Here is a 26864-nt window from a genome sequence, read left to right as displayed (position 1 = left end):
AAAACAAGCTCTATCAACAAAATGGTTGGTGGCATATATTAACATTTGTTCACTATTGAGGAAAATGTTCAATGCAAAAGCTTGGTCAAAGTGCTACATACCCTGAGGGCGAATGCTTAAAGGACATACTCTAGTGATACCATGTCCTTCCTATTGAATGAAAGCTTCTCTACGGAGATCAGTCCTGGTTTTTTAGTAGACTTCCCTTGACGTCCTTCGAAGCAATTTATTTGTATCATTAAAGTGAGAAAACCTTAATCAAATCCCTAATTGGCTCCCCAGTCTCACGCGAAATCTGCTCAGTTGCTAAAGCCGTTTGTAGAGCGAAGGCAAAACGGCTTTAAACTTCACGTTTTCTCCCCGGAGTAAGAGAGTGAGTGGAGTCTAGATCCCACAGCGATGTATTCATTAAAGGAGGAATATCAAACGGCAGTGATGGATAGTACAGGCCTGGCCCTGGACATGTGGTGGTTACATTTCCTTTGAGACTTCAGTTATTACTTAAGTGAAAGAGTCACATCTCTTGCTACTGCTCGTGTCACATAGCTCTCCCTCCCAAACGCTTACAAAAGGGATAAAAAAAGGCTTGATGTAAGAAGAGAAAAAAAGTATCTGTTTGTCTGAAGCTCCTTGTGTGACAGTCCATTTGTAGCTTACTCATGCCCTTTAGGAAAAGATTACCGGGTGGACATTAATGAGACGTTTTGGAAAGCACACACGTGGTCATGCTGTCTCTGTTCAGCTGCTCCTCTCCCTGCTTTTATGTTGCCAGCAGGGCATGTTTATCCTTTGTGTCTAGTCATGCTGAAGCTGTCATATAAACCCGCACACTGCTCCACTCGGGCGGCTTAAATGACACACTGAAAATAACCTCGTAATAAAATCCCACAGCATGAATTAAGTCTTTCTGCGTCAAAAAGCAGCAGCTCTGCCCTGTTGTGTAGAGAATCTGGTAGAAACAGTGTTAGGCTTTTAGTTGTTACAGTAGATCTTTCTCCAGTTTCTCCTGGGACCTCAGTCGGGACAATACAAAACACATTCATCACTTTGACAGATATTGCACTTGTTTGATGATTTGTGATGTATTGTTTATATTGTTATAGTACAGTCATACATACATTTTAGATTGATTTCCAAACCCTCTTGGCAATCACTTTTTCTTCTCCTGTTGGCATACACATGAAGGATTTCAGATACTTATCTGAGGTAGCATTTTGTTGCCCTCTTGTCAAAGCAATATTGTCAAATGGTAATGCAACATTGCAACTTCAGCCTAGGCAAGACAGCATCGGTAATGTACTGTAGTATTTTCTGTGCATATTATTTGTCTAAGGTTTTACTTTTTGACACAATATGGCCCCTCCTTAAACAAGTGATAATCTGATTGCAGTAAATAGATTTTTTTTGTATTTTCATTTATAATAAGGTTTTCACATTTTTGGTTTGCAATTGTATGCATAAAATATTTGGATAGAGAACCAGGAATATAAACCCATGTCCAAATCATAATAATCGAAATGTATTTTTCAGCCAATGCTTTCAGGTTGGATATTTAACCCAACATTTGCTTCCCATCCTGCATTTCTAAACAAATGACAAGTTGAGTAAATGAAAGCTTTGCAGACTTTATTTAACAAATTCACAGATTCCTCGCAACAGTTATTACAAAGAATCATCAAAATTAAGCTAAAATGGTTAGCTTAGTTTAGCATTAAGACTGGAAACGTGTTGAAAGAGCAAGCCTGACCAAACAACAGGCTGTGATTCCAGGAAGGAACTCGTTGTGGCCTAGAAATAATCCAGAACAGTATTCAGAAATGTATGTTGTTTTTACACCCAAGTTTTTGTACAGATTAAACAAACATTACAAGAAAATATGACAACATTTGTGAGTTTAATATTATTTTCCAGTTTCCAGATTTTGTTACATTTGGACAGAGCCAAGCTAGCAGTTTCCCCTTGTTTCCATTCTGTAAACTAAGCTACATTTAACAGGAGAGAGTTAACCTGACCTTTTTGTATACCTCTTGGCAATAAGGCAATAAACGTATTTCAATTTTTTTTGACCTATTGCTTTAAATACACAAACAACAGGGATCCCACATGGTTGCTTCTTAACCACCACCCAGCAAAATGTCACCTGAAGCCAAAGTGCTTAAAAAGATCTATCTATTTGTATTAGCAATTACGCTTTTTAGTTTTCGACTATTGATCCCAATTGTCTCGGGCAGTTCTTTGCACCACTTCACCCTTACAGTTTCTTTACTATCTTCCTTTCCTTCACTCCTCATCCCCCCTTTTGCTCCCCATCTGCATCTCCTTACATCCCACTACAGAAGTGAATGCGGGGCACACTTTGGCAGTGGCTTTACTGGCCATCTGGTGTGTGTGTGTGTGTGTGTGTGTGTGTGTGTGTGTGTGTGTGTGTGTGTGTGTGTGTGTGTGTGTGTGTGTGTGTGTGTGTGTGTGTGTGTGTGTGTGTGTGTGTGTGTGTGTGTGTGTGTGTGTGTGTGTGTGTGTGTGTGTGTGTGTGTGTGTGTGTGTGTGTGTGTGTGTGTGTGTGTGTGTGTGTGTGTGTGTGTGTGTGTGTGTGTGTGTGTGTGTGTGTGTGTGTGTGTGTGTGTGTGTGTGTGTGTCCTTGTATTTTTGGATGTTGACAACAGATTAGGATGAACCTCTCATAAACAGAGCTGCAATGTGCGTGATGATCTGGATGGTATTTACATCACATCACCATGCTGTGTGAGATTTTATTGATCTTTTTTGAAAATAGATCGACTAAATATAGCATGTATGTAATATCATACACAGCCCTAACATTCACTGTGACGCAACTATGTACGGTCTGACTCTCCATATACTGTGTGCATTTGAGTGCTTCTGTTTCTCTAAGATTAAGCAACCACTTTAAAGGGATGCAAATTAGACTATTATTTCTTTGTGTCAAGAAAATAATTAACGTACTAAAAGATAAACACTCGAGGTAAATAAATGAAGTAGGAGACATGTTTTGGGGCTAAATCAGTTTGTGTTAGTGAATATGATCCTTGATGTGATGTCTCCTCTGTATCTGCGGGTCCCATTGTTATTGTTGTTATTGTTATTATTATTATTGTTATTATTATCGTCATGCGTAACTTTCCACCTTCTTCTCCAGTAGGACTCAGGACTTTTCCTTTCCTTATACATGTGATGTTTTGTTTTGTTTCTTTCCGTTAACCGTGTGTTTCTCTTAGTATCCAAAGATACTATTATGTTTGGCTGTGAAAAAAAATATATATATATTATGAAGGGCAGACCATCTACGGTATTTGTATTTATTTGTTTTTCTTAGAAAGGGGCAGGTCACATAAGATTTTATTCTTCTCCCTGCTCCTTTTCGCTCAATGGTGTTTTGGTAGTGATGTTTTGTGGCAATTATTGTACATTTGGTTTTGTGTACCATGAGCGGGACAAATAAAAATGAAATGAAATGAAATAGGTTCCTATACATTTCTGTGTGTATTATAAAGTTTAAATACTTGTATACATTGTATATGAATCTGTGTACAGAGCAATATGTGCATCTTGGGTCCCATTTCTTTGTTTTGAACCAGGTTTGCAACAAAGAACTCATCAGAAAATAGAGTTTGAACTAAAGCATCATAGCCTGTGGTGCTGCTGACAGTCTGCAATATTATATTCCACGCTATATTACCTCGATCTATATCAACAAAATCTATACCTCAGCCTTACGGTACGTCTACACTACAGGCATCAAAAAATGCTTTCAACGCTTCGCCCATTCACTTGAATGGGGTGACGTAGAAGATTTTGAATCTTCGCCGAACTGCATTGTGGGGAGCATGGCATGGCTTTGCAAGCATCACGAGCATCTATCGGCATCAAAAGTTGAACAATGTTCAACTTTTGAGGCTCGATGCTTGGCATCAGCCAATCAAATCCCGTTTATGCAAATCCCGCCAGTGCAAGCGCAGCCAATCAAACCGCGTGCAAGCTGGGAGAGCCAGACCGCAGTTCATTTCCTCATATTCCAAACGAGATATTACGGTAGCAAATCACCCGGTTCTTTACGACCGGAACTATTTACCGGGATACAAACCGGAGGAACCAGGCATGGAGGGAGGTGGCAGAGACAGTGGGTGAAACTGATAGTTTTTTCCCCTGTTTGGAGAGTTTATATCCAGTTTACTTCGTTTTAACATTGCTATTGCTTTGTATGTCGGGGGCGGGAGATTCATGTGATTGGTTGCTCGCAAAAAATCGCCAAGCTTCAGACACGCCCAGCTTCAAGATTTTTTCATGCCTGTAGTGTAGACGGGCCGTTAGTCTTCAAATATATATGCAAATGTGCAGCAAAGCTCCTCCCAGACGTGAGGTGTCTCAGTGGGATGTTATTTATCTCCGACTAGAAAACTCAGCAGCTCTGGAATGTGATAGGCCGGTATTAAACAAGATGTAACCCCATGTTGTTTTTCCCTGGTATTTGGTGAGCTTTGGGGATTTAGAGCTTATAGATTTTACTGTTTTTTTAACCTCCCCAAATCCAACCCTTCAATCCTATATCCAAACAGGACAGCACACGTATATTTCGATCTAATTTGTGCTGAACACAGTTATGAAATTGAGTTGTACTTATGTTGTTCTGCTCTCCTCTGCAGATGGAACACCGGCACCGTAAGAAGGAGACCCCGGCACCCGCCAGCACCCACCACCTGTTTGTCCATGTAAAGAGTCTGATGAGCGCCAATCTGGGGGAGGAGCTAGAAGTCTTCTTCCATATTTATGATGGACGGGAGAATCGGCCACTCAGGTATATGCAACGAGAAAATAATCCCCCTTAAAGAAGCCAGTGTGTTTTCTCTTTCCTAGAGTGTTCTATAAAGTTTTTAGTGCATGTAAATGGTCTAAAAGGGTAAAATCCCAAGTCCATTATCCTTTGTTGACTTTTATAACATAGTAACATCACTATGTACCACTAGCGCTGCAACACATTGTACATGATAGGCTGAGGGGCGGGACATCTCTAAGCGGATGACCAATCACAGCAGAGCTGGCCAGCTAACCAATCAGAGCAGACTGGGCTCTGGTTTCAGACAGAGGGTGAAAAGGGGTGCTGCAGCACAGGCAGTATGAGAAATGTTTTTGAATATTAAAGCATAGAGACATGTCACAGTAGAGACACTCAATAGAAATATAATCCTGACAATGAGCAGAATAACCCCTTTGATCTAATTGTATTGGAAAATGCATCACATCCCTATACTATAAACAATTTTTGCCTCATTGATATTCCTAGGTTATAAACTTTCATTACTGTGACAGGAAGTGAGGTGATTTCTGTTGTTTTGTACTCTCAAAGGCTATTATGTTAGCTCCTATATCCATGGCGATGACAGTGATTGCATGGGGGACATTTCAAGGCTCCACCTTCTGTCAGGAAGACTGCTTTAATTATATTCCTGAAGATTAATTAAGTGAAGGAGGTTGTTAAAGCTCACTTGGACACATAAAAGTGGGCAAGGCCGTGCTATTTAGTCATATAAAAAGTGTCCTTGCTGTCCACATGAAAGAGCCTATCCCCTCCGGGAGTCTGCAAACGTCACACACTGCAACACACACACGCCCACGTGCTCCTGAAGGGGTGTCGGCCAAATAAAAGACTGTGTTTAAACTCCCCGGTTTCAGAGTTCAAAGCGGAGAGAATTCCATTTCATGTCACAAACAAGTGAGTTCGTCAGGCAAGGGAAACGAGTGGGTTGAAAAATGAGCTGAAACTTCTTTTGATAAGTCATGCTCGTGTTTGACGCTGACTCTCCGCCCCATAGGGTCACATCAGAGGAATAAGGGTGACATTGATGGGACTCATTGTTTCATTATAATCGTTCAGCACGCAGTAGCTCCATTTCTGTTTCTACTGAATAAAATACATTATTCATCATATCACTGACACAAAATGCAACGTTTGAGCGAACTTGGTTGACCTTAGTCTCTTTAAACCTTGCATAAAGAGTATTTGGTTTTCCTCTCTAATATTCATAACAGCACAGAGGTTCTATTATAACAAGTTTAGAGAAAGAGAAGTTAAATCTGCATGTTTAATTTGGCCCAAAATACATATTCATTCTGAGGATGTGTTTGAACTTTTGGAATATCTAAGTGTTTCCAAACGGCTCTAGTGTGCAGCTGTTTGTTTAAATGTTTAACAATAATGATTTTCCAGACTATTCCCAGCCTCTATTTTGTCTAGGTGGGTAATTACTGTAGACTCCAGTGGTGTAACATTAAGTTTCACTTGATGTGTGCTTGGGTGTGTACACCCATTGGAAATGGATTCACTGCTCATTCTCTTAAACAGAATGAAATGGGTTAAATGGGTTGTTGTTAAGCCAAATCATCTGTCAAAATGTTGTACTGAAGATATCAACAAATGCTTTCTTATCCAAACCAAATACAAACAATTAAACAGTATAACAACACACAGATATACAAAGCTCTTCTCAATGGGCTAATTACATATATGTTTGGGGGGGTTTTGAGGGAAAAGGCAATCAGAGGATTCAACCATTGTGCCTTTCCGTCTTTGAGGAAAATATCGGCATGGCTGCTCGCCAACATTGTCCCTCACTGTCTGGTCACACACATAAACAGAGACACGCACACACATTTGTGCAAGATGCCTGGCATGGAGCCATTTCGACACTTCCTTCTGTGCTGGTGGTTCCTGTGAGTGTGCCTGTGTGTGTATCAGAAACCAGATGGGGGTCCGACCCGTTTTCTCAGTACCATGCCAACACCAGCAGCCCCTGTGCACCATGGGAGCTTCTTTGTGTTGAATACAGGCTCCTTGTCTGGCTATTCCAGCAGGACACACACTCTACCATGCTCACACATGATCCTGTTGCTCTTTCTGCTCAACTAGACATGTGTGTGTTATTTCTGTGTGGACAGCAGAGGCCCAGTGTGTGTTCTTGACAAATGTAATTGGTAGGTTGTGTGTTCCCTACCTGTTCACTCCACTGTCTTGGCATTTCCCCGTCTTTCCTACGGAGCCTCTAGGGGTAGATTTAGGGGCGAGGGGGAGGAGAAGCAACAGTGGCAGTTAATTTAGCCAGTATTTTACACACCAGGCGCTGCCCCATCCCCCCACCGCCCCCTCATCGGGTGAGCGCACAGCTCCTAATGCAACCATCGATACCAGGAGAGGGAATAGGGAGCGCCGTGTGGTCCCAGAGGGGAGGAAAAATCGGCCATTCATATTATGTTAATTTGACCGGTGATAGAGGGAGATAAGGTCCCACAGGGGGGGACACTAGTCCTCTTAGCTCGGCTGATCAACACGCTGCAGCTGTGAGGGAAAACTCAGCGGCAGGGAGCGTTAAAAAGCGTGCACGTGTGTCCGTGGTTTGCAGGAGTGGCTGTTAATTGGCAGTTGGGGTTTCAACAATGGAGCACTAATTAGGGTTGGGGAAAAAAGAAAGTGAGCAAGTCTAATGCAAAGGAATCCTTCTCCATATGGCTGGATAAATGGCCCGGAAAGTTACAGAGTGCAGCTAATGAGGAACAACCGCATCCAAATCCAATCGACTCATTCCAATACGGACGATAAAAGGGAAACTGTACAGAAGGAATACATGTATGAAAAATCATTCACATTTATATAATTAATCATGAGCAGCTTAATTAATTCAAACGGGTACACACACTGCCCTACATACACAAAACACTGAATTACAGTGCAGGAAGCAACCTCTTATTTACATCATGGCAAGCTCAGATTGTTATAACACATCCTAATCCATTGTAGCCTTATGTCGTAGGAAGTTATATAGGATCTGTTGTGGTGAATTCTGCTCTTGTGTGAATGGGGCTACTGTAGCTTGCCAGAGACTTGGCTCATTGTCAGGCGCTGGTGCATTACAAGGTTTTCTCTCTGCTTATCGGCGGACTGTGAAAGTCACCTAACTGGATTAGGGCTCCGCTCGCCAGCCAGGATGAGACGAGCGTAGCAGGAAGCCTCCGCTGCCTCTCTTTTGAAAGCGTGTGTGTGAGATAGAGACAGAGAGAGGACCGGGTACAAAGAGAATGAAAAGGCGATCTGTGTTCGTCCTTTTCTGTGCTTTCGCCCGACATGCACTCAATTTCCTCGCCTGCACGAATGGCGGGGTACGGGGCATTTGAGGCCAGAGTGGTTATTTCGAGTAAGTTCATACTCTCCAACTTTCCAAACCTAGTCAGACAAGCCAGAACATGTACTTCCAAATTGGTTGGTTTTTCAGCCATGTTGGTCCGAACTGAAATGCCAACTATTAAATACATTGCCGTGACATTTTGTACAGAAAAAAACATTTTAATTTCCCCGTTGAGGATCAGTATATTCCTCTTATGTCTTCTTCATTATCATCCCTCAGAAGATGAATCCCAATGACCGTGGTGATAACTTTCTTCTGTAATGCTACTAGTGTGTTTTTGGTCCTGATTGTAATGTCTCAACAACAACTATTGGCCAAATATGTTTTAAACTTGCCATAATTCCCAAACCCTACACTCCTCAGACATATTTTTTCATGAAAAACGTAGGAAATCCTCTCCTAGGTTGGAAAATAAAATAAAAATAAGAACAAACATTTAACAAAATTCCTCTTGAGGGCATGAAGAGAGAAAAAGTCCAGCTAGCTCCCAATTGAATCCCATGTTAAATTGTTCCGGATCTTTCTTCAGAGCAAGGAGAAGTACACTTTAGATAAACTGCTTCCATCTCCACATTTTACACACAAAACCCAAAAAAACAACATATTTCAGTTCATTGGGATTCCCTGATGCTCACGGTCTGGTCATTTTTTTTATAAGAGCCATAGTTTTTGAACAGGTGGCAAAATGGTCAGATAATGCATTCTTATGGGACTCAGTGCTGCAGGCTAGAGTGACGTTTTTGGTACCCTCAGGGTGATTTCTGAAAAAATGTTGTTCTTCCTTTTACTCTGCTAAAAGCTCCATTATGAGGACATGTTTCGAATTTGTCCAATACTGTTCTTTCAGACTTAATAGCTGTAAAATGAGAGAGGCAGTGGGTACATTAATAATAAACATGCAGACCTTTACCAGCTTCTATCAGGTTCATTTTCAACTTTTCTGTCTTTTATTAAATTGCTCATTATGGTGTCAGAATAGCGCCGTCACTACCAGATGATTTATGACAACAAGCTTGGCAGTTTTAAGATTGACATTGTACATTGGTTGTTATAACCCTTCCCTATTTCTGCTGAACTTGCAGTGTCTGGGCTGAAACGTGTACTTGTTGTCGGATATGTTCCTGACATGCTGTGCTGGGGATTTGGTTCAGTAATTCAAGCTTTGGATATCCTTTTCTCTCCCTCCATCCTTCTGTCTCTGCCTCTTTTCTGCCTGTCTTTCTCCCGCCTTAAATTCAGCTCCAGGCAGCTCTGGGTTTGAAGCTTTTAACTTTGAAGCGTTTTCTCCGGTGCCCACACTTCAGAACTTGACATTTTTGACACTGTCTCTAATCTTTATTCTGTTTCCTGTGAGCCGTGGCTTGGATGCAGTTGTTTATGATGACACTCACTCTTTACCCCATTCATCTCAATGTGTGTTCCTCTCCCTCTGTCTCCCCATTGGTACAGTGAGAGGTTCTTTGTCAAGCTGAATAAGAGCGGGTTGCCCAAGTCTCCAGAGAAGACAGAAAGACAATGCACGCTATTTGTGGTGAGTACAAAACATGACTCTAGATTTATTGGGAGCAAATTAAAGATATGTGCCGTAAAGTCACGCACAATTACACAAAAACAAGAGCTAAGAAACTATCTTGTTTACAATGATTGGATCTGATGCTAAAGTGTGTTTTTCTTTAAGGACCTGGGAAGCAGTGATCTACGAAAAGATGTCTACATCGTTGTGCACATCGTAAGAATAGGTGGGAGTCACAAGGCTGCTTCTTTATTTTTACTACACTTCTTTTAAGTCTCTCTGGCGTTTATAGAGCTGTTGTGTGTCTGTGTGTGTGCAGGGAGAATGGGAGCAGGGGAAAAGAAGAATCTGTGCAGCGTGCAGTACAGACGGCCGTTTGGCTGTGCTGTCATCAGCATCGCAGATCTCCTCACTGCTGACTCCAAGGATGACCATCTGCTCAAGGTTTATGCGTAAGTCACTGTAAACAGCCAGTATTTTATTATAAAAGACCCAAATTATAAACCGGGAGATTCTTGGCTCATTCTGATTGGTTGAGTCTGAACTGCCGGTTCGGATTTTCTTTCTCTCTCAGATATACAATTAAAAGCTTGTGCCTTTTTTTTCCTGGGAACATTTAAATGTAATTGTATGTTCATAATAAAACAAAAAATGTTAAGCCCCTTCCTCCATAGATTTTTTTTGACTTACAAGTTTAACAAGATTCAAGCATTATGCCTTTTTCCCTCTCAGAACATGATGTGTGTTTTGATTAAATCCAATTCAAGTCATTAACTTCTTAGTTTGTAGTCTGAGTAAATAATACAGCACTTTTCATTATAATACTCAGTTTTACTTTTGATGCCTGTTTTTTCTTCTCTATTTTTCTTATAACAACAGTAAAACAGCTTTGTGGTCCAACTTAATACACCATGCCCCGAGGGATGGAAATAGGCACTCGATGACTTACTAGTGTGACCTAAATAATAGCTGGATCAGACTGACTGGCCACATACGTTCAGCTGAAAGGAAACACAAACACTTCCTTTATACCTGCAGTAACACCAGAGAGGTTTCAGTCGGATTAGCATTAAAGTTCTGAGCTGAATGTCCTCACCTCCAGACAAGACGTCAGAGTAAATACTGTTTGTTTTGTACTCCGCCTGCCCTAGATAAATATTGACAATGAATAATAGGTCTGTTTATGTGAGTCCCACTTATTTATCGAAGTGAAATACACTGCTTTTTTAAGTATGCAAATCGAATAGAAGAAGTTGAGCTGTCGATGTCAACACCTTGAGGCGTGATTCATCTTGAAACCGTAACGCTGTTTGGACTCAATGCCAAACATTTAAAAAATCTTGTTATAAAAAAGTAAAAAAACCCTCTGTTTTGTATTTCCAGTTTGTAATGCATTTCTTTATTAAAACATAATTTATGTATTTGTTTGATCCCCCAACAAAAGTGTCTCCTTTCTGTCTCAGGTGTAACACAGAGAGTGAGTGGCACCAAATCCATGAGAACCTCATCAAAAAGGCAAATTCCAGATACAACCTGTCGGGCTCCAACTCGGGTAAGAACCACACGTGTTTCATTCATTTCCCCTCCTCACCTATAACAAGGGGATCCACTGATTCTACAAGCTGGTCTCTTTAGAGGTGTGGGATTGGTTAACTTAGTATTTTTGTTGGTCAGCAGGCTTATTTCTTTCACATTTCACAAATTAATCCTCTCAGTTGCGTCATCGCTCTGTTGCTGTGCAGCTTCCGGTCAGACTGAAGTTCCTCTTTCAGGGAGCGGATCAGTCTTCACATGGTCCGGTTTGCAGGAAGCCTGTTGTTGCAAACGCATTCAGATGATATAAATAGCTGCATTTCACCTTATTCAACAACAGCATCAGCAGTTTCCTGTAGCAACATGAACACTCAGTTCTTCAAGCCTCAAAGAAATGTCATGTGAAGAGGTTTGTGCCATTTCAATAAATCCTATTATCAACCTTTGTGTGCAAACAAAATGAAAGCTGGGGATAAACTTTTTATTAAGTCTCCAAATATATAATCTGATGTGGATATACAGTCTGAGCAGCATCAAAGGGCAAATGTACAAATCAGCAACAGGTTTTAGAAGTCTAAAAGATAGCAAACTTTGCTGCTAGTTTAATAAAAACAGGATTGATTTTGAGTGAGTTTATTGCATTCTTACATCTCCATCATGAATATTCTCATACCTCATTCACACCAACGGTGTTTCAGGGCCGGTTCGGAGCTGGAGCTTGAAAAGCACCGTGTTTTCCTGTTCACACCGCAGCGGAGCAGCCTCTTAGCTCCGGAATCCGGTTTGTTTCAAGCACCAAAAAATTGTCCGGCTAGAGCAAAAGCACCGCATAGCAGGGGCGGGATCAACTCCTGAACAACAACAAAAAGACGACGTTTTATTCAGTTTGTACACAACGATGGAGAAACTTAACAAGCAGCAGTGGTCCACTGAAGAGACCAGCTACCTTCTGGGAATCTGGTCTTCTGAAGAGGTACAGAGGAAGCTGGAGCACAATCGGCCATTGTTGTTGGTGTCGGTGTCAGCTGTGAGGGGTTTCCGCGCGGTTTGGCTTTATGAAGCAGGCACGCAAACGTCATGACGCAAACGATGACGCAATGACGCAGCATCAGTCGGACTCTGGGCAGTGTGGAAAGAGCCGGAGCTAAACCGAAGAACCGGTTCTGAACCTGAAAAGCTCTAGCACGGAGCTTGAACCGGAGTTGCGTTGGTGTGAATGAGGTATGTGAGACCCATACTTGCCAAGACTCTCGATTCCATTGCCCTCTCCCGGTTTCCTCCCGCGCTCATATTTCTCCCGCATTTCTCCCGATTTCTGACTAAATCAGATTTACTCAGGACTGTTTCCACTCGGACTTCAATACAGCTACACCATTGTTTGGTTTCCATGGTAGCGCGTCTCTTTAGTAGTAGTAGTAGTAGTTGAGGAAGATAGTCACAGAAAACAGAACAAGAATCGACTACTCTGCTCTCTGCTCACTCCTTTCCTGTAAAATACAAGTCCAGCCCATATGCTCCATCAAGGATGGTGCTACATGCCGTGCACTTACAACTACAATAAGTTGTGGTTTTGGAAATGCTCCCGATATCTGAGGTCCCAAGGTTGGCAAGTATGGTGAGACCTGTCAAAAAGTCGATAACTGTTTGAGGGAGAAGACATTTGTGGAATATCAGGTATCTGTGAGACTGATCTACTGACTCAGCTTTTCCTTGGGATTAATCTTGAAGTAATTACATTGATTGACAGAAAGCCATTAAACACATTGTGCGTTATCCAAGCAGCATCTTCACCCTGCAATGCCTCACAGTCCTATAAGATGGTGCTACTGGTGAATGGATGGAGATGTAAGGAGCTGAGCTGATAAGTGCAACACAAGTGAGAATATATTTCTGATAAAGCAGATAAAAATAGGAATATTACACAACCACTTACTTAGCAGTTCCCTTATCTCATTTGAACTCAACAACAATGGTTATCACGTTCTTACATCAGCTTTATTTGCTGCTTAGACTGTCGACTGGCTGTTTTATCAAAGCTTGTTATCAGATTTTATACAGACGGATATCATTGTTGATGTTAAGACCTTCCCTCGCTGACACTGCAGACATGTGGCTTCCTCTGTTAGTGTTTCACGCCTCATGTATGACATTTTCAAGCTTCATTAATCATTCTCTGTATCAAAAACAATTAAATACACAGATTAGGAAGATAATAATAATGGCAGGAAGAAGCATTCCTCTTTTCTCAAAGTGTCGAACATGTGTTTGCTTTCCTTCGACATTAGTATGAACACATCATCCATCATACACACGTGTAAGTGATTATTATTCAGGAGTTTATCTTCGAACTCCTGGATGTGAGTTATTGAGTAGCTGTCAGCTTAGGGGAATTGGACCATTGATTAACTTCAGTGTTTCCCCTCTTAAAGTGCGATAGAGAAGAGTCATGCATCTTTAGGTGACATAATTGAGGTCAAGTTTGTTGAAAAATTATTTTCGCCTCTAAAAGTAAATTAATTTGATATTGATTTAAAAAAATGAATAATTTAAGATATTAAGAAGTAAACATGAGGTTTCATTTATCTTTTAGAATCAAAAACAAAATCATTCAGTGTATATACATATATAAGGAATTTGCTTTGGTGTGCAGGTATGGTGCTTACATAAACACAGAAAGAGACATTCAAATGTAAAAAAAAAAAAAATGTAAATAAAAAAAACTTTGAAAAACTGAAAAAGTAAATGTTTACAAGAATCAAAATATACAGAAAGAATATGATTATTAATTCTGTTAAGAAATATGTACGTTATACCGGAATTAATAAGGGGAAGAGCTATGCCATTTTAAAAGTTGTAGTATTGTGTAAAAAATAGTTATATGCGGACACAAATTTGGTGTTAGCCCAAAACAAAATCCAGGAAACACCACATGTGCAATATCTCACACACATAAAAAACAAAAACAAGGTTACTAAATCACTGTACTTTCACTGTGCTCCCTGTACATTCAGAACAGCTGTGCACAACATCACTAGCAGCACCTTTGACACCGGGTACATCCTTGTCTGAAAAGTCAATTCCTCCCAAAGGGCAATTACTCTACCGCTGAGCAACATAACAGCTCAGATAACACTTGAGCCGCTTGTCTGGCCCCGACACAAAATGTGCCAACTGGAGAGAATATTTCATCTTTAGCAAACAGGTCGGTGTCTCCTCTCCACTTTGTCCCCGTGAAAACGTCCGTGCCGGAGTTATGAAACACCATACATAATTTAAGGGCGACAATTTATTTCACTTAGTGTCAGGAGGGCAATTAAACTGAGTGTGCAGTGTTGTGAGATAACGTAAGTGTGTTTGTGTTTGTGTGCACCTTGCCATATTTTTATGAGCGTGTCGTGCATCCTGGGGTGTGTGTGTGTGTGTGTGTGTGTGTGTGAAGATGTCTCGCTGTGTGGTTCTCTTTTTAAACAGAGCTAGCAGTGTGCCAGAAGTCTCCCATTAGCAGCCAATTAGCCGGGGAGAGACAAATGCAATGCCCTTAAAATATAAAGAACCCTGGGCTGATGGGTACTAAAGAAGCAGTGAGACAGGTATTTTGTTCACATGTGGACTAATGGCTACCTCCATTTTGTTTACTCGTCTCTTTCAGGGGTCAGGGGGGCTTTTGGGGTAATTCAATAGACGATAGAGGGATATGATAGCGGCGATTTTGATTTCATGTTATCCAAAAAAAGGGTTTCATAAGAATCTGGCTGTGCATGAGTCAGGTCACGTAGATAATTCAGCTCCCACCTCCACGAGCGTAGGCAGTGACAAAAGAGGCTGTGACAACTCCACTGTTTTGTTTTTGTGTTTTATTTTCCTCTGTTTTTGGAGTTTGTGAAGAGGCACACTGGGTGGGCTGAGGACATCAAAGGTTGCATTTTTTATTTTTTTTACAGTCAGCTACTTCTACAGAAGAGAATAGCTATGAGGCTGGTTTGCCTAATTGTAGCCCAGCAGTAGCATGATGAGCCTCCTTGTGCGTGTGAGTTGGTGTATAAATGCTAAGGGCTTGATCAACATTAAGGGGGATGCAGATGAGGCCCAAAAATCACCCCTCAACATAATGGGACTCTCCTTTCAACCTTCACATTTACCAACACCACACACTGATGGTCGGTTTGTGTTTTTTGTTCATGTTCTAAGTTTTTTTGTTTTGATTTCCTTCCAGATGTAATCTTTGCCATATAATGCAAAGCTGTGTACTGCCTTACAAAGCCAAACCGCATTTCCCGTATACTTTTGGTCAAAGCTCATACCAGTTTCTGATTTGTTACGGTCTGTTTTACCACATGAAAGTATTACGACATAAAATGTGAAATGTATCGAAAAGGGATGTAAACTTTGCAGAAGCTACAAGACCAAGCCTTAAAGTTAACCAAGAAGCCAAACCACAGTTACTACACTTATGTGAACACTTGACGCACCATCACACTAACTATACTCTAGCTACTCAATCAATCAATCAATCAATGTTTATTTATATAGCCCAATATCACAAATGTTACATTTGTCTCAGTGGACTTCACAGTTTGTACAGAATATCAGTATGACAATACGACACCCTCTGTCCTTAGACCCTCACATCGTACAAGGAAAAACTTCCAGAGAAAACCCACAGTTTAAAGGGGAACATGGGAGAAACCTCAGGGAGAGCAACAGAGGAGGGATCCCTCTCCCAGGACGGACAGACGTGCAATAGATGCCGTGTGTAAATTGAAAAGATAATACATTCGCAACATAGGTAGTCCAAATGTTTGGAAATGCATGTGTGTATAATAGGAAGATGAATCCACGAGGATATCCATCCAGGACTTATGATCCAGGACCACAGCCACGACTCAAGATCCAGGACTCGCGATCCATGACACAGGACCGCAGGATCATCCATGACTCCGGATCCCGGCGTATATAGACACCAAAAAGAAAGAAATTTGGGGAAGCTGGGTTAATCGGAACATGAGAGTACACAGGTACAGACAGAGAGAAGGAAGAAGTAAGATGTCCCCCGACAAACTAAGCCTATATCAGCAAAACTAGGGGCTGAATCTAATCAGCCCTAACTATAAGCTTTATCAAAAAGGAAGGTCTTAAGCGTACTCTTAAAAACGGATAGGGTGTCTGCCGTCCGAACACAAACTGGAAGCTGATTCCACAAAAGCGGAGCTTGATAAGAAAAGGCTCTGGCTCCCATTGTACTTTTAGAGACTCTAGGAACAACCAACAACCCTGCATTCTTGGAACGCAATGCCCTAGTCGGACAATAGGGTATAATGAGTTCTTTAAGGTAAGATGGCGCCTGCCCATTAAGGGCTTTGTAGGCGAGAAGAAGAATTTTAAATTCTATCCTGTGTTCTATAGGGAGCCAGTGTAAGGCAGCCAGAACAGGAGTAATGTGGTCCCTTTTCCTAACTCTGGTTAGTACACGAGCTGCAGCATTTTGAATCAGCTGAAGCGACTTGACTGACTTCTTGGTACACCCTGATAATAAGGAGTTACAATAATCCAGCCTTGAAGTAACAAATGCACTGAGCATTGTTACTTCAAGGCTGGAGCTAGCTCAAGCTAAACCTAAAGCTACATTTTAACGCTTTCTCTTGCTGTTATCTGTAATTAAAATACATCCACTTTACTTAAGTGTTAGGATGGTAGTTTGGGTTGATATTCCACAAAACAAAAAGAGGCAGCAGCTTAAACTCCTGCTAACGATAGCTAGCTTAAAGTTAGCAGAGCAGCAGCCACTATTTTTTGTGTTATAATTGTACTGCTATTGATACCAATATAAATACTGATAGTGGCTATAACGACAGGTCAATGTCAAACATATAGTTAATCTCTTAATCAAAATAAGTTTATATTCATATCTTAGGTATTTTAGCATATTAGCACTATTGCTGCAACTTACCCTTATAGTTCGGGATTTCCCTTTCTTTTAGGACTAATGCTGGTTATATCGCATTTCATTTTAAGGATTACATTTAAGGAAAACAACATTTCTATGTGTTAGCAAGCCAAATTACTTTTAAACCCTTTCTCTCTTTAACTTCCCAGCCTTTTTACTGCTCGATGCCTATTGTAATGCAGTGCATTTTGGCATCTTGCGACCTGGTTTGCAAACAAGTCACGTTGCCTTGTTGACTCTCCGTGACTGAAACCTCTCGCCGCTAATGAACCGTTTCACCACTGCCTCCCAACTCTCCTGAAAACATCCACAACAATAATAATCATCACCATCATGTCTCTTACACACTCCCTTGCTGTTAAGCTGTTTGTTTATCTGCATCTCCCTTGTCATGAGCATGGACAGACAAAAACACTCTGGACATGAGGAAAATGTGTATTGGGCTCTAAATACAAGTCGGATTAATTTAGCTCAGCTGACATTTGGAGTTGTTGTGTAAAGATATTGATTTGAGGCTACAGCTTTCTTGTAGGATTTCCTTCTAATAATACAGAGCTCGGGGTGAATCACAGGCTTTGCATTTTTTGGTGTATATATGTGGGGGTGTAGGCTTCATACCATACATAAGTATTGCTGTTGGCAGGTATAACTGTAGTTGTGTGGTTAACGAGTCCACGTGACTGTAATAAAACTGAAAATATGCCCTTGTGAATGCTATTTTTTCCTGAGCTCACCATTAAAAGATTGTTTATTGTGTTGGGAATAAGGCTATGAATGGCTTTGGCAAGAGGTAAGGGAGGGAAGATCAAAGCTGTTATATATGATATTTCAGATTTCAAATGCTGTTATTTTTATTCTCTTTTAGGTCTGGCAGTGGCTCTCCAGCTCCTCCACGGCGACATAGAGCAGCTGAGACGAGAGTACATGGTCCTCTTCACGCGGGGTGTGTCTATCACCAGGAAACTGGGCTTCTCTGATGTCATCATGCCAGGTAGGACACCATAAACAAGCTCAATGTCCTGAGTAATACTCTGAAAATGGATATTTAGCTATTACTCTCCTATAATATGAACTTCCCCAGTCCTCTTGGTTTCGACAGAAGCCCTGAGAGGCTTGTAAAACACTAATAAATGGTGATACAGTGGTTTTTATGTTACTTAAAATGTTCCTACCCTATGCTATCTTTTAACAAAAACATTCTTACAGTAAAATCAGCTTCTAAGTACTTCCATAATCAAATTGCATTTCTGGTGCTAAACATTCACTACTGTGGTGTCTTCCCCACTACACATTCAAGAGGCTATCAAAGAATTGTTCGCACTGACACACTTGTCCTTTGATTTCCTGTTGAAGTTGCTTTTCTTTCCCATGGTGGTTATTCCAACCATTTATTATTGAAATCACTTATCCTATCCATCACATTCGGTGTCAAGGCTAATATGCATATAGATGACAAACAAATTCACACTGACATTCACACTTACTCACAAGTTCTAATGTATACATAAGAAAAACAGCCCTGGACTGAGCATGTTGGCTCTTTCCCCATACAGTGCTGCACCTGCTGCTGCAGACATAAATAAAGCATTGTATTTCCTATCCATTAGACAGGTATACGAAAGTGGGACTTACCAGGCAGCAGGTGTGAATAAACACTCATAAACTGGGGATCAATCAGGAGTCATACATCATTTATTTCTATAGAAAAGGTCAATACATGAAATAATATGGCACCTTTTGAGGCTGATGTATTGTCTAGTGTTTGTACAGTACTTTGACCGGGCCTTATATTATCTAACATAGTTGCCTTGGTAACACTTGACATCGTATTGCGCAAGTGTGATATTAGAATTCCACCTAAGGGTGCTTTCAGAAAGATAAAATAATAAGGTTGTTTCAGTTAGAAAGGCATCACTTACTGTATATAGCTTTCTTCTCTAAATCACACAGGCCCCTTGCAGAGACCCTCAGGCTTAGCTTGATAAGGTCTTGTTGCCGTGGAAACAAAATGTACAACCACTTGAATGTAAGATGAAATAAAGACATTAGCACAGACTTTGGAAAAAAAACATAGAAATGGAAGAAAAAGGGTTTGAATTAGCTTTCTGTCTGGACATCAAGGGACTTTTTCCTTTCCACAGAGGAGCCGTTCTGTTAAATAAGTGAGGTGTGCTGTCTGGTCACACGGAAAAAGAGGAACCACGTACTGTGGGTCCCCCAGCGCCTCACTAACACAGATTTATGTTCTCTGTCTTTGTCTCACTACAAACCCCTTAACGCTGAGGGCTCTCACATTTGCCGGTGTGAGTTTGCCTTTAGGCTAAGGAAACGTCTTTCCCTCTGTGTCTCTTTTCCTGATTTGTATCTGTATATTTTCCCCATCTCTTCTTGTTCATTAGGAAAATGCCTCCTTGTGTACAGTATCTGCCTTCTCACACCCTTTGTGTGCGAGGCAAGTGTACAGTATGGCTGTATATGGTCCCACATGTTGCCATGGCTACTGTTGTTGAGAGAAAATCAATGTTGACCCTCCACATCGAGATACAATGTCCACACACACAACAGAAGCTATATAGGGAACTGATTTAAAAATGTGTGTGACGACAGCCGGCTGTAGAGGAAACAGGCCTGTCCTCTCTATTACCCAGAGGGCATTGCAACATTTCCACTTCCCCACAGAAGGAAATAAAAGTGTGCCTGGCACTGTCATTGTAGATTCAGCTGCAAACACATCAAAAATATGTAGAATATTACTTCCTGTGATTATTTTCTCTAACTCTTTTTACAGATTGTACCACCATTTTTAAGAAAGGGGTTATTTATCAGATTTTTAAAACTAAGATAGATGATTTACCAAGTTAGTATATAAATGGTATATAAGTATATTAGTATATAAAGAATGCATTGTTGTTAAGTTGTTTGGGATTACGGTGGGAGAATAACATTTGACACCTTGCTATCTCAAGTTTCTCTTCATTTCTTTATTATTTTATATTATTTAAATGTATACATATGAAGCACATATACACTAACCTCTGCATGTAGAATTACAAATAAGTCTATTAAAGGGAAATTCCTAAAATGTATTTACATTATCCTAGGAGTACTACTGCAATTGTGGAAAAAAAGTGTTATGAATCTTTAAGAGACAGGGAAAAAAAGGGCGTTAAATCCATTTAATTACCTCAATAGATTTCACTGGAGTGAGTCTTGGTTGAGGCTAAATTAAAGTGATGTAAAAAATAAATAATATTAATAATTTTGGGGTGTATTAAAAACGGGAGTGACCATATATCTGTAGCCCATTTCTCATCTCTGCTGCGCTAGCTGCTACTAGCATTACACATCAAACTCTCTCCATTGTTGTGTGTGTTGCATTCTGGGTAACGGATGCACCAGTTTTCGTGAAAGCAAGAAGCAAGTGTGAAATGAAAAGATATATCTGCATCGATTTGCTTTGACAATGTTATATGAGTGCAATGCTAAGTAGGTGGAGCTCTTTCCCTCTTGTTACGCTTCTGTAATCAAAGACTATGGATTTTACAGTACCGTACTTACAGCAGATTGAAATCTTGTTTCCTTTTTTGTGCTGGAAGACCATGACTCATGCTTAGGCTTCACGTCAGCAGAAAATATTTCATTAAATGTCACTCATCTAAATGCTGTCCGCCCCCCTGTCATGAAGCATTATGGCAAAATCTTTCATCAGGCTTCTGAACGATCATTAATAATGCCTGCTCGTATGCATAATCAATGCCCTGTTGGTTTGCTACCTTCCTGTTCCTGCAGGAGAGATGAGGAATGACCTTTACATCACGCTGGAGAAAGGAGAGTTTGAGAAGGGGGGGAAAAGCGTCGCCAGGAACGTAGAGATCACCGTCTATGTGCTGGATATCGACGGACAGGTCCTCAAGGTAACTTTTGATCGTATTCAGCAACAGTTTACAAGCCGCCATTTGCTCCCTATCCACTGTTTCCCCTGAATACCTTTTCCCAATCATGTGTGTCCACTTTAATTGTCCTCTCCATGATGGTATGTTTGTGTTCTGTTGCTTTTACCTCTTGGAATATTTAACCAATTGTACGGTGTCCTTGGGTGTCATGAAAGGCGCCTTAAATAAAATGTATTATTATTATTTTGCAAGAACCAGGAAAATATGTTGTTTTTCAAAGCTAACCACTTTGTTAAATGATATGAAATGCCTTATTAGAGTCCTCAGTTATCTCCGTTTGTTTTCTTAATAGCTGGTGTCTTTTTTGGAGCAGAACTCTTCATTTAAATATGGCTGACCCAGATGAGAGTGTCTCTCCCGTGTTTTGCCCGTTTCTGGTGCAGCGCTGTCACAGTCTGCTCCTGTGGTTTCCTGCGCTGCCTCGGCCTTGAACAGAAAATAGACTCAAATATACCCCTGCTGCCACCGCATGGCCCGCACCGCTCTGACACACATAAACACACGCACACCACGTCATTCTCACTTCATTGGCATTTGCGGTGTGTGGACAGGTTTTTAATACACCACCGTGTGACTCATTAGCTTATTCTGTAATTCAAATCTGCCCCATCCTTAAGCCTGGCCTCTCGTTTCCTCTCTTCACTTCCTGTTTTTTTATTTCCATACTTCCCCCTTTGACTCTGTCTTAATCACTCTTCTTTGTGTCCCTCAGAGTCACGTGGCTGCGGGTGCCGGTGAACCAGGTGCTGATGAATACCATTCCCTGGTGCTGTACCACAACAACAGCCCCCGCTGGGCGGAGCATATCAAACTGCCCATCCCTGTCGACATGTTTCGAGGGTCCCACGTCCGCTTTGAGTTCAGACACTGCTCTAGTAAGTGGGAACTGGAGGGTGGATAACCTTTATTATATTGAGTTAAGGATGAACACATTTCTCCAGGCTGAGAGCATGTGCAGCATGTTTAGAAGTGAATGGCTGAGGTTTGTCTTCAGCCTATTATCAAGGGGATGTAAAGAGTGGTGCAGGAATGAGTCCTAAACCCCTAAATGAGTTGGCTTTCTTGCATTTCTGGGCTCCCTCGTGTCGAAGTAGTCAAAGGCTTTTTGAATTCGTTTTTGGTTGGATTTCCGAAATAAGATCTTCCGTTAAGGATCATTTTTACATTTAGTTCTACGACATAAAATATTTAAATTACACACCCCAATGGTAAAGGGTTCAAGCTCATACTTGTGATGATGAGACTTGCAAATTGGCCGTTGCTAACAAGCGGCTAAATAAGTCTGCTAAACGTCATCAGGCCAAACATTAGTCGTCTTTAGCTTAGCGGTGGTGACATGGAGTCATGCGACCATGATGTCGTTTGTTTATTGCATTACACGAGCTATTTGCGCCTACAAAATAATGAAGATTATCCTACTGAACAAGATGTAAAAGCATCATAAATGTGTGTTTGCCAAAGATATTATTTTGTTTCTGAATTCAATGGAAAAATCCCATTGCTTTTAGTAGAGGAAGCTCACTTCCAGGTCAGACTGCAAACAAAACACAATGACTGCACCACTCCTTTGTTAGGAAGGAAGACAAGCACAATGATACCCAGAGGCGGCTGCCATCCCCCAAAAACACAACGTCCAAGTGTATAAGTGTGCACTTGTTTTTGCCTTTTTGATAATTAGTCTACTTTGTCTCAACTTCTCACCTCCTAATGAGGCAAAACTTTAATTACGACCAAAATGCTGCGCTCTCTCATCCTCTCCTCCCACTTTCTGGGCTGCCGAGAGGAAGCTGATATTATTATGCCGTTTGCAGCCAGGCTGTGAGTCTGTGTGCAGGAGATATGTTAGCCTTATTACTGCGCTCAGGGCTGCCATCGCTACCCAAGGGCTGCACATTAAGAGCCCAATTTCAGCCTGTGGTGACACCGAACTGTATTATACAAACTATTAGGGCTCTGAAACTCAGCGACAACCTGCCTGTAGAAATATGATTAGCAGACACTCATTTTCAATTAGGGCATAACGGAAAGCTCAATTTGTAGGAATATGCTTTAAAATGACAACTGGTTTTTGTACTCATCGTGAAGTTATTGTTCTTTTGCTTGGGGGCAGCCATGTGTTGTACCCAAAGGGTGCTTAAGGTGTGCATCAGCATCCAATACTCTGTTTTGTTATAGCTGATTGTTTGTTAGATTCTGTCATATTTACAAAAAATGAAACAATTTGTACTATTTTCCTGTATGAGCAGGTATTTGTTTCTTTCACTAGACGGCTTAAAGGTGATTTCTACCTGGTCTGCCAAGCTCAGCTAAGCCTGAGTCTCACACAGTGCCACTTAATCTTTCCTAATCATCCTAGTGCCCGAGGCGATGAGGTGTTATAGATAAGGAACACTTGTCCGAAAATAACCACACACAACAAAAAGCAAAAGTTTGTAGTCTTCGGTCTTAGAGGCAACAACTTTCCTTGTATTGTATTGTCTGAAAACGTAATGATGGCAAAGCAAGACATGGTGTGGTTACATTTTGTAATATGAATGCTGTGCACATTGTGTGTTCTGCCCCTGGGAGACTGGACACACACACAAACACACACACACACACACACACACACACACACACACACACACACACACACACACACACACACACACACACACACACACACACACACACACACACACACACACTTAGAGTGGTGTGTTGCAATGAAAGGAAATAGAAAACTTCCTGGCGCTTCACTTTTCACTTCCCGCTGTGCGCAGATTATCATATTATTGCTAAAGCAGAACTTAAATCGGATTACATATGTTCATGATGCAAATTATACCCAGAGCGTCCGGAAAGCTGCTTAAAAAAAAAACAGCAGCCCGCATTAATCAGGCCCTCGAAGAGTAACTTAAAAATATCTTATTTTTGCTTCCTTGATAAACATTTGCAATGATTTTCTAACCTGAATTGCTTGCACTTGTTGTTTTGCAATCTTTATTTCCTTATGCTTGTGTTTTGCTCCATGTATAACCAATCAATGGACTGATTTTAAACCATTGGATAACAAACTGAAAGCTGAGCATCAGTTTATCTTTTTAAACGTATTGCATAACATTGAAAAGAACCAGCATCGCAACAATAGTCTTGTTCATTTCACGCAGTCTGGTGTATTTTGGACTCATTGCCGTGTCCATGTGTTGTTGTGTGACAGCTAAAGACAAGGGAGAGAAGAAACTGTTTGGATACTCCTTTGTTCCGCTGATGCAGGAGGACGGCAGGACGCTGCCAGATGGCAACCATGAGCTCATTATCCACAAGGTAAACCTTCAGACCCTCTCCTCAAACACTTTGAATCACAAACATGGCTTCAGATTGACTTTCCGCTTTACAGGGTATTTGTTGTTGGCACATGTACAGACTCTGCTTGGTTGCAGAAAAAATCACCTGGATGTAAATATGACTCTTTTTTTAAGCGATGGGATGGGATAATTGAATTGCCCCTTTTGTCTCTTCCTGTCAAATTGGTACAGTATATATTCCCATATAGAAAGTGAGTGATATGGATAGTATTGGCCTTAATCCATGTGCCATTCTGTCCATTTTAAGGCCTTGATATTTAAAATAGAAACATTTTCAACTTGGTTTTACTTCAGTTTCAGCAATTTATACAAACATTTTCACACTTTTGCCTATTTTGTTTCCTTTTTCCTTTAGCTCAAGTCACATAGTCTATACACATGTTTTAAGGACAGGAAAAAAATAAACATATATATTAATATAAATAAAATACATCTTTTAAAATAATTATAATATTATAAATATATATCGGTTAATAAATAAAAATGGGGAAGAGTATTGGAGATGCTAGTATGACTGCCTGGGGAAATTGGATCGCTTCACTATACTGGAACAGCAATAGCAGGACCTTTTAATATATATATCTTCTTGAAGTCCCTGCAAATGTCTTATTTTAAATCTGATAGATTGGTTCAGGTTTTATTATTGTGACACATTTAATTGCTGGTGTTGGTAATATTAGTAAAAGTAATTTCCTTGCTCTTCCATCAATGCCTTCTGGTATTACTCCAAGTAGAGCCACCTTTTGGTCCTTTATTACATATTGATGGAGCACTTTAATAAGGGCCTCACATTCCTCTTAGCTTAGGCTACCACAAAAGCGTAAAGATATACTGTACTTGCAATTATAAAACTAAATATTTGTTCACAGTGGACGAAAGGCAAAAAAAGGTCATTCAGTTTGTTGGTAAATTGCAGCTTGGTAACCCACTCACTGTTTTGCATCACACAGGCCTACTTCGGACACTCGTGTGTACAGTATGATTATGCGAAATCATTTACTCTGAATTGCAAAATGTTGCCATTGTGTTATCATGTCTACTCACGTAACATGTTCAAGCTGTGTGTAAATGTATGTGTGTTTGCCTGTGCATGTAAAAGAGACATGTGGATCAGAATCAGAATACCTTTATTCGTCCCACAGAGGGGACATTTACATTGTTACAGCAGAAACGAGCCAAAGTCCGCTTAAAATTAAAAGCATGCATAAAAAAATAATTAAATATAAAAAAATAATACAAATTTACAAAATACACATCATGCCTACTCATTTCATTTGAGGAACAATCTCTTTATTTCTATGTATCATGTGTGTTTCCTGCAGACCTTTTGTGCAGACACTCACACACTGTTTTCACACCATTTGGTTTTGCAACATCAAAGCAAACAAAATGTCCAGCATCCCCAGTTAAGAGCTGCTGTACTGCGAGACCGTCCTGGGTGTAATTCAGAATAATTGCAGACTCCATGGATTTCCTCAGCTGCAGGCGAAGGGTGTGTGCTTAAACCTCAGGCTCTGCAGAGCACAGGAAAGCATGCATACATTTTATTGGCAACGAGGCAGAACAGTGACCAAAAGCATCATTATCTTTCTTCCTGGTGAAGTATTTTGAACATCATATATACAAAAAACAACTCCTTTCATTTGTATCTTCCCTCTCGAGTGTCCAGATTTAGTCCTACCGAACCCCCCTAACCTGCCAGTTTTAGAGGACAACCCTGTGTGTTCCCACCGTTGAGAGGGGGGAAAAGGTTTCCGTTTTCATGCCAGATGGAAGTTTCTGAAAAGCTCAATGAAACTGGCATGGCCTAGTTTCTCCTCAGACCCAAAATAGACCCACAGTAGAATCAGTCCAAACTGTGTGGTAGCTCAAAGAGGCCTCAGCAGCAGCCATAGAGGCAGCATTACATCCCCAACATGTGTGATTAATTAGGTGCAATAGCTTAATCTCTCTCTATTATTATTGCCTTTACAACCTACGCCTCTGATAGAAGTCTAGGATATTTTCGTAGCATAAAATACTTCCTAATCTTCAGTACCAGGTAACAAATGAGTGTTTTCCCTTGTTCCTTCCTTGTTCCCAGTGTGAGGAGAACACCAGCCTGGCAGAGTGCTCTCGTTACCTGAAGCAGCCGTTCTCCAAGGCCAACCTGCCGTCCAACAACCAGACGCTGAAAGGCACCAAGGAGTCCTTCTGGATCACCAGCTTCCTCTGCTCCACCAAGCTCACACAGAACGGTAAACTACTAGCAGGGATTGACATTTTGAAACTCAAACTCTAGCCCCATTTTTTTATTTGACTTTGGATGAATGAACGGATGGAGATATAGATCAGTGTTTCTCAAACTTTTTCATACCAAGGACCACTTAACCAATAAAAAAA

The 26864-nt window shown here is 40.8% G+C and overlaps 1 protein-coding gene across 10 annotated transcripts in view; it reads left to right on the top strand.

The window, feature by feature from the left end:
• Positions 1-26864, top strand: part of dock4b (dedicator of cytokinesis 4b) — a 118251-nt gene that overhangs the window by 41907 nt on the left and 49480 nt on the right. For all 10 annotated transcript variants that reach the window (XM_079656391.1, XM_079656396.1, XM_079656395.1 and 7 more), the window contains exons 8-17: positions 4662-4813; positions 9642-9723; positions 9871-9931; positions 10025-10157; positions 11169-11257; positions 18048-18173; positions 20972-21096; positions 21848-22010; positions 24335-24441; positions 26566-26719. In XM_079656391.1, the coding sequence (XP_079512517.1) occupies positions 4662-4813; positions 9642-9723; positions 9871-9931; positions 10025-10157; positions 11169-11257; positions 18048-18173; positions 20972-21096; positions 21848-22010; positions 24335-24441; positions 26566-26719 (1192 nt within the window). The remainder of the gene's footprint in view (positions 1-4661; positions 4814-9641; positions 9724-9870; positions 9932-10024; positions 10158-11168; positions 11258-18047; positions 18174-20971; positions 21097-21847; positions 22011-24334; positions 24442-26565; positions 26720-26864) is intronic.

The sequence above is a fragment of the Notothenia rossii genome (assembly GCF_949606895.1).
Source record: "Notothenia rossii genome assembly, chromosome: 10".
Classification (NCBI taxonomy): domain Eukaryota; kingdom Metazoa; phylum Chordata; class Actinopteri; order Perciformes; family Nototheniidae; genus Notothenia; species Notothenia rossii.
This window is presented reverse-complemented; position numbering and strand designations above follow the sequence as displayed.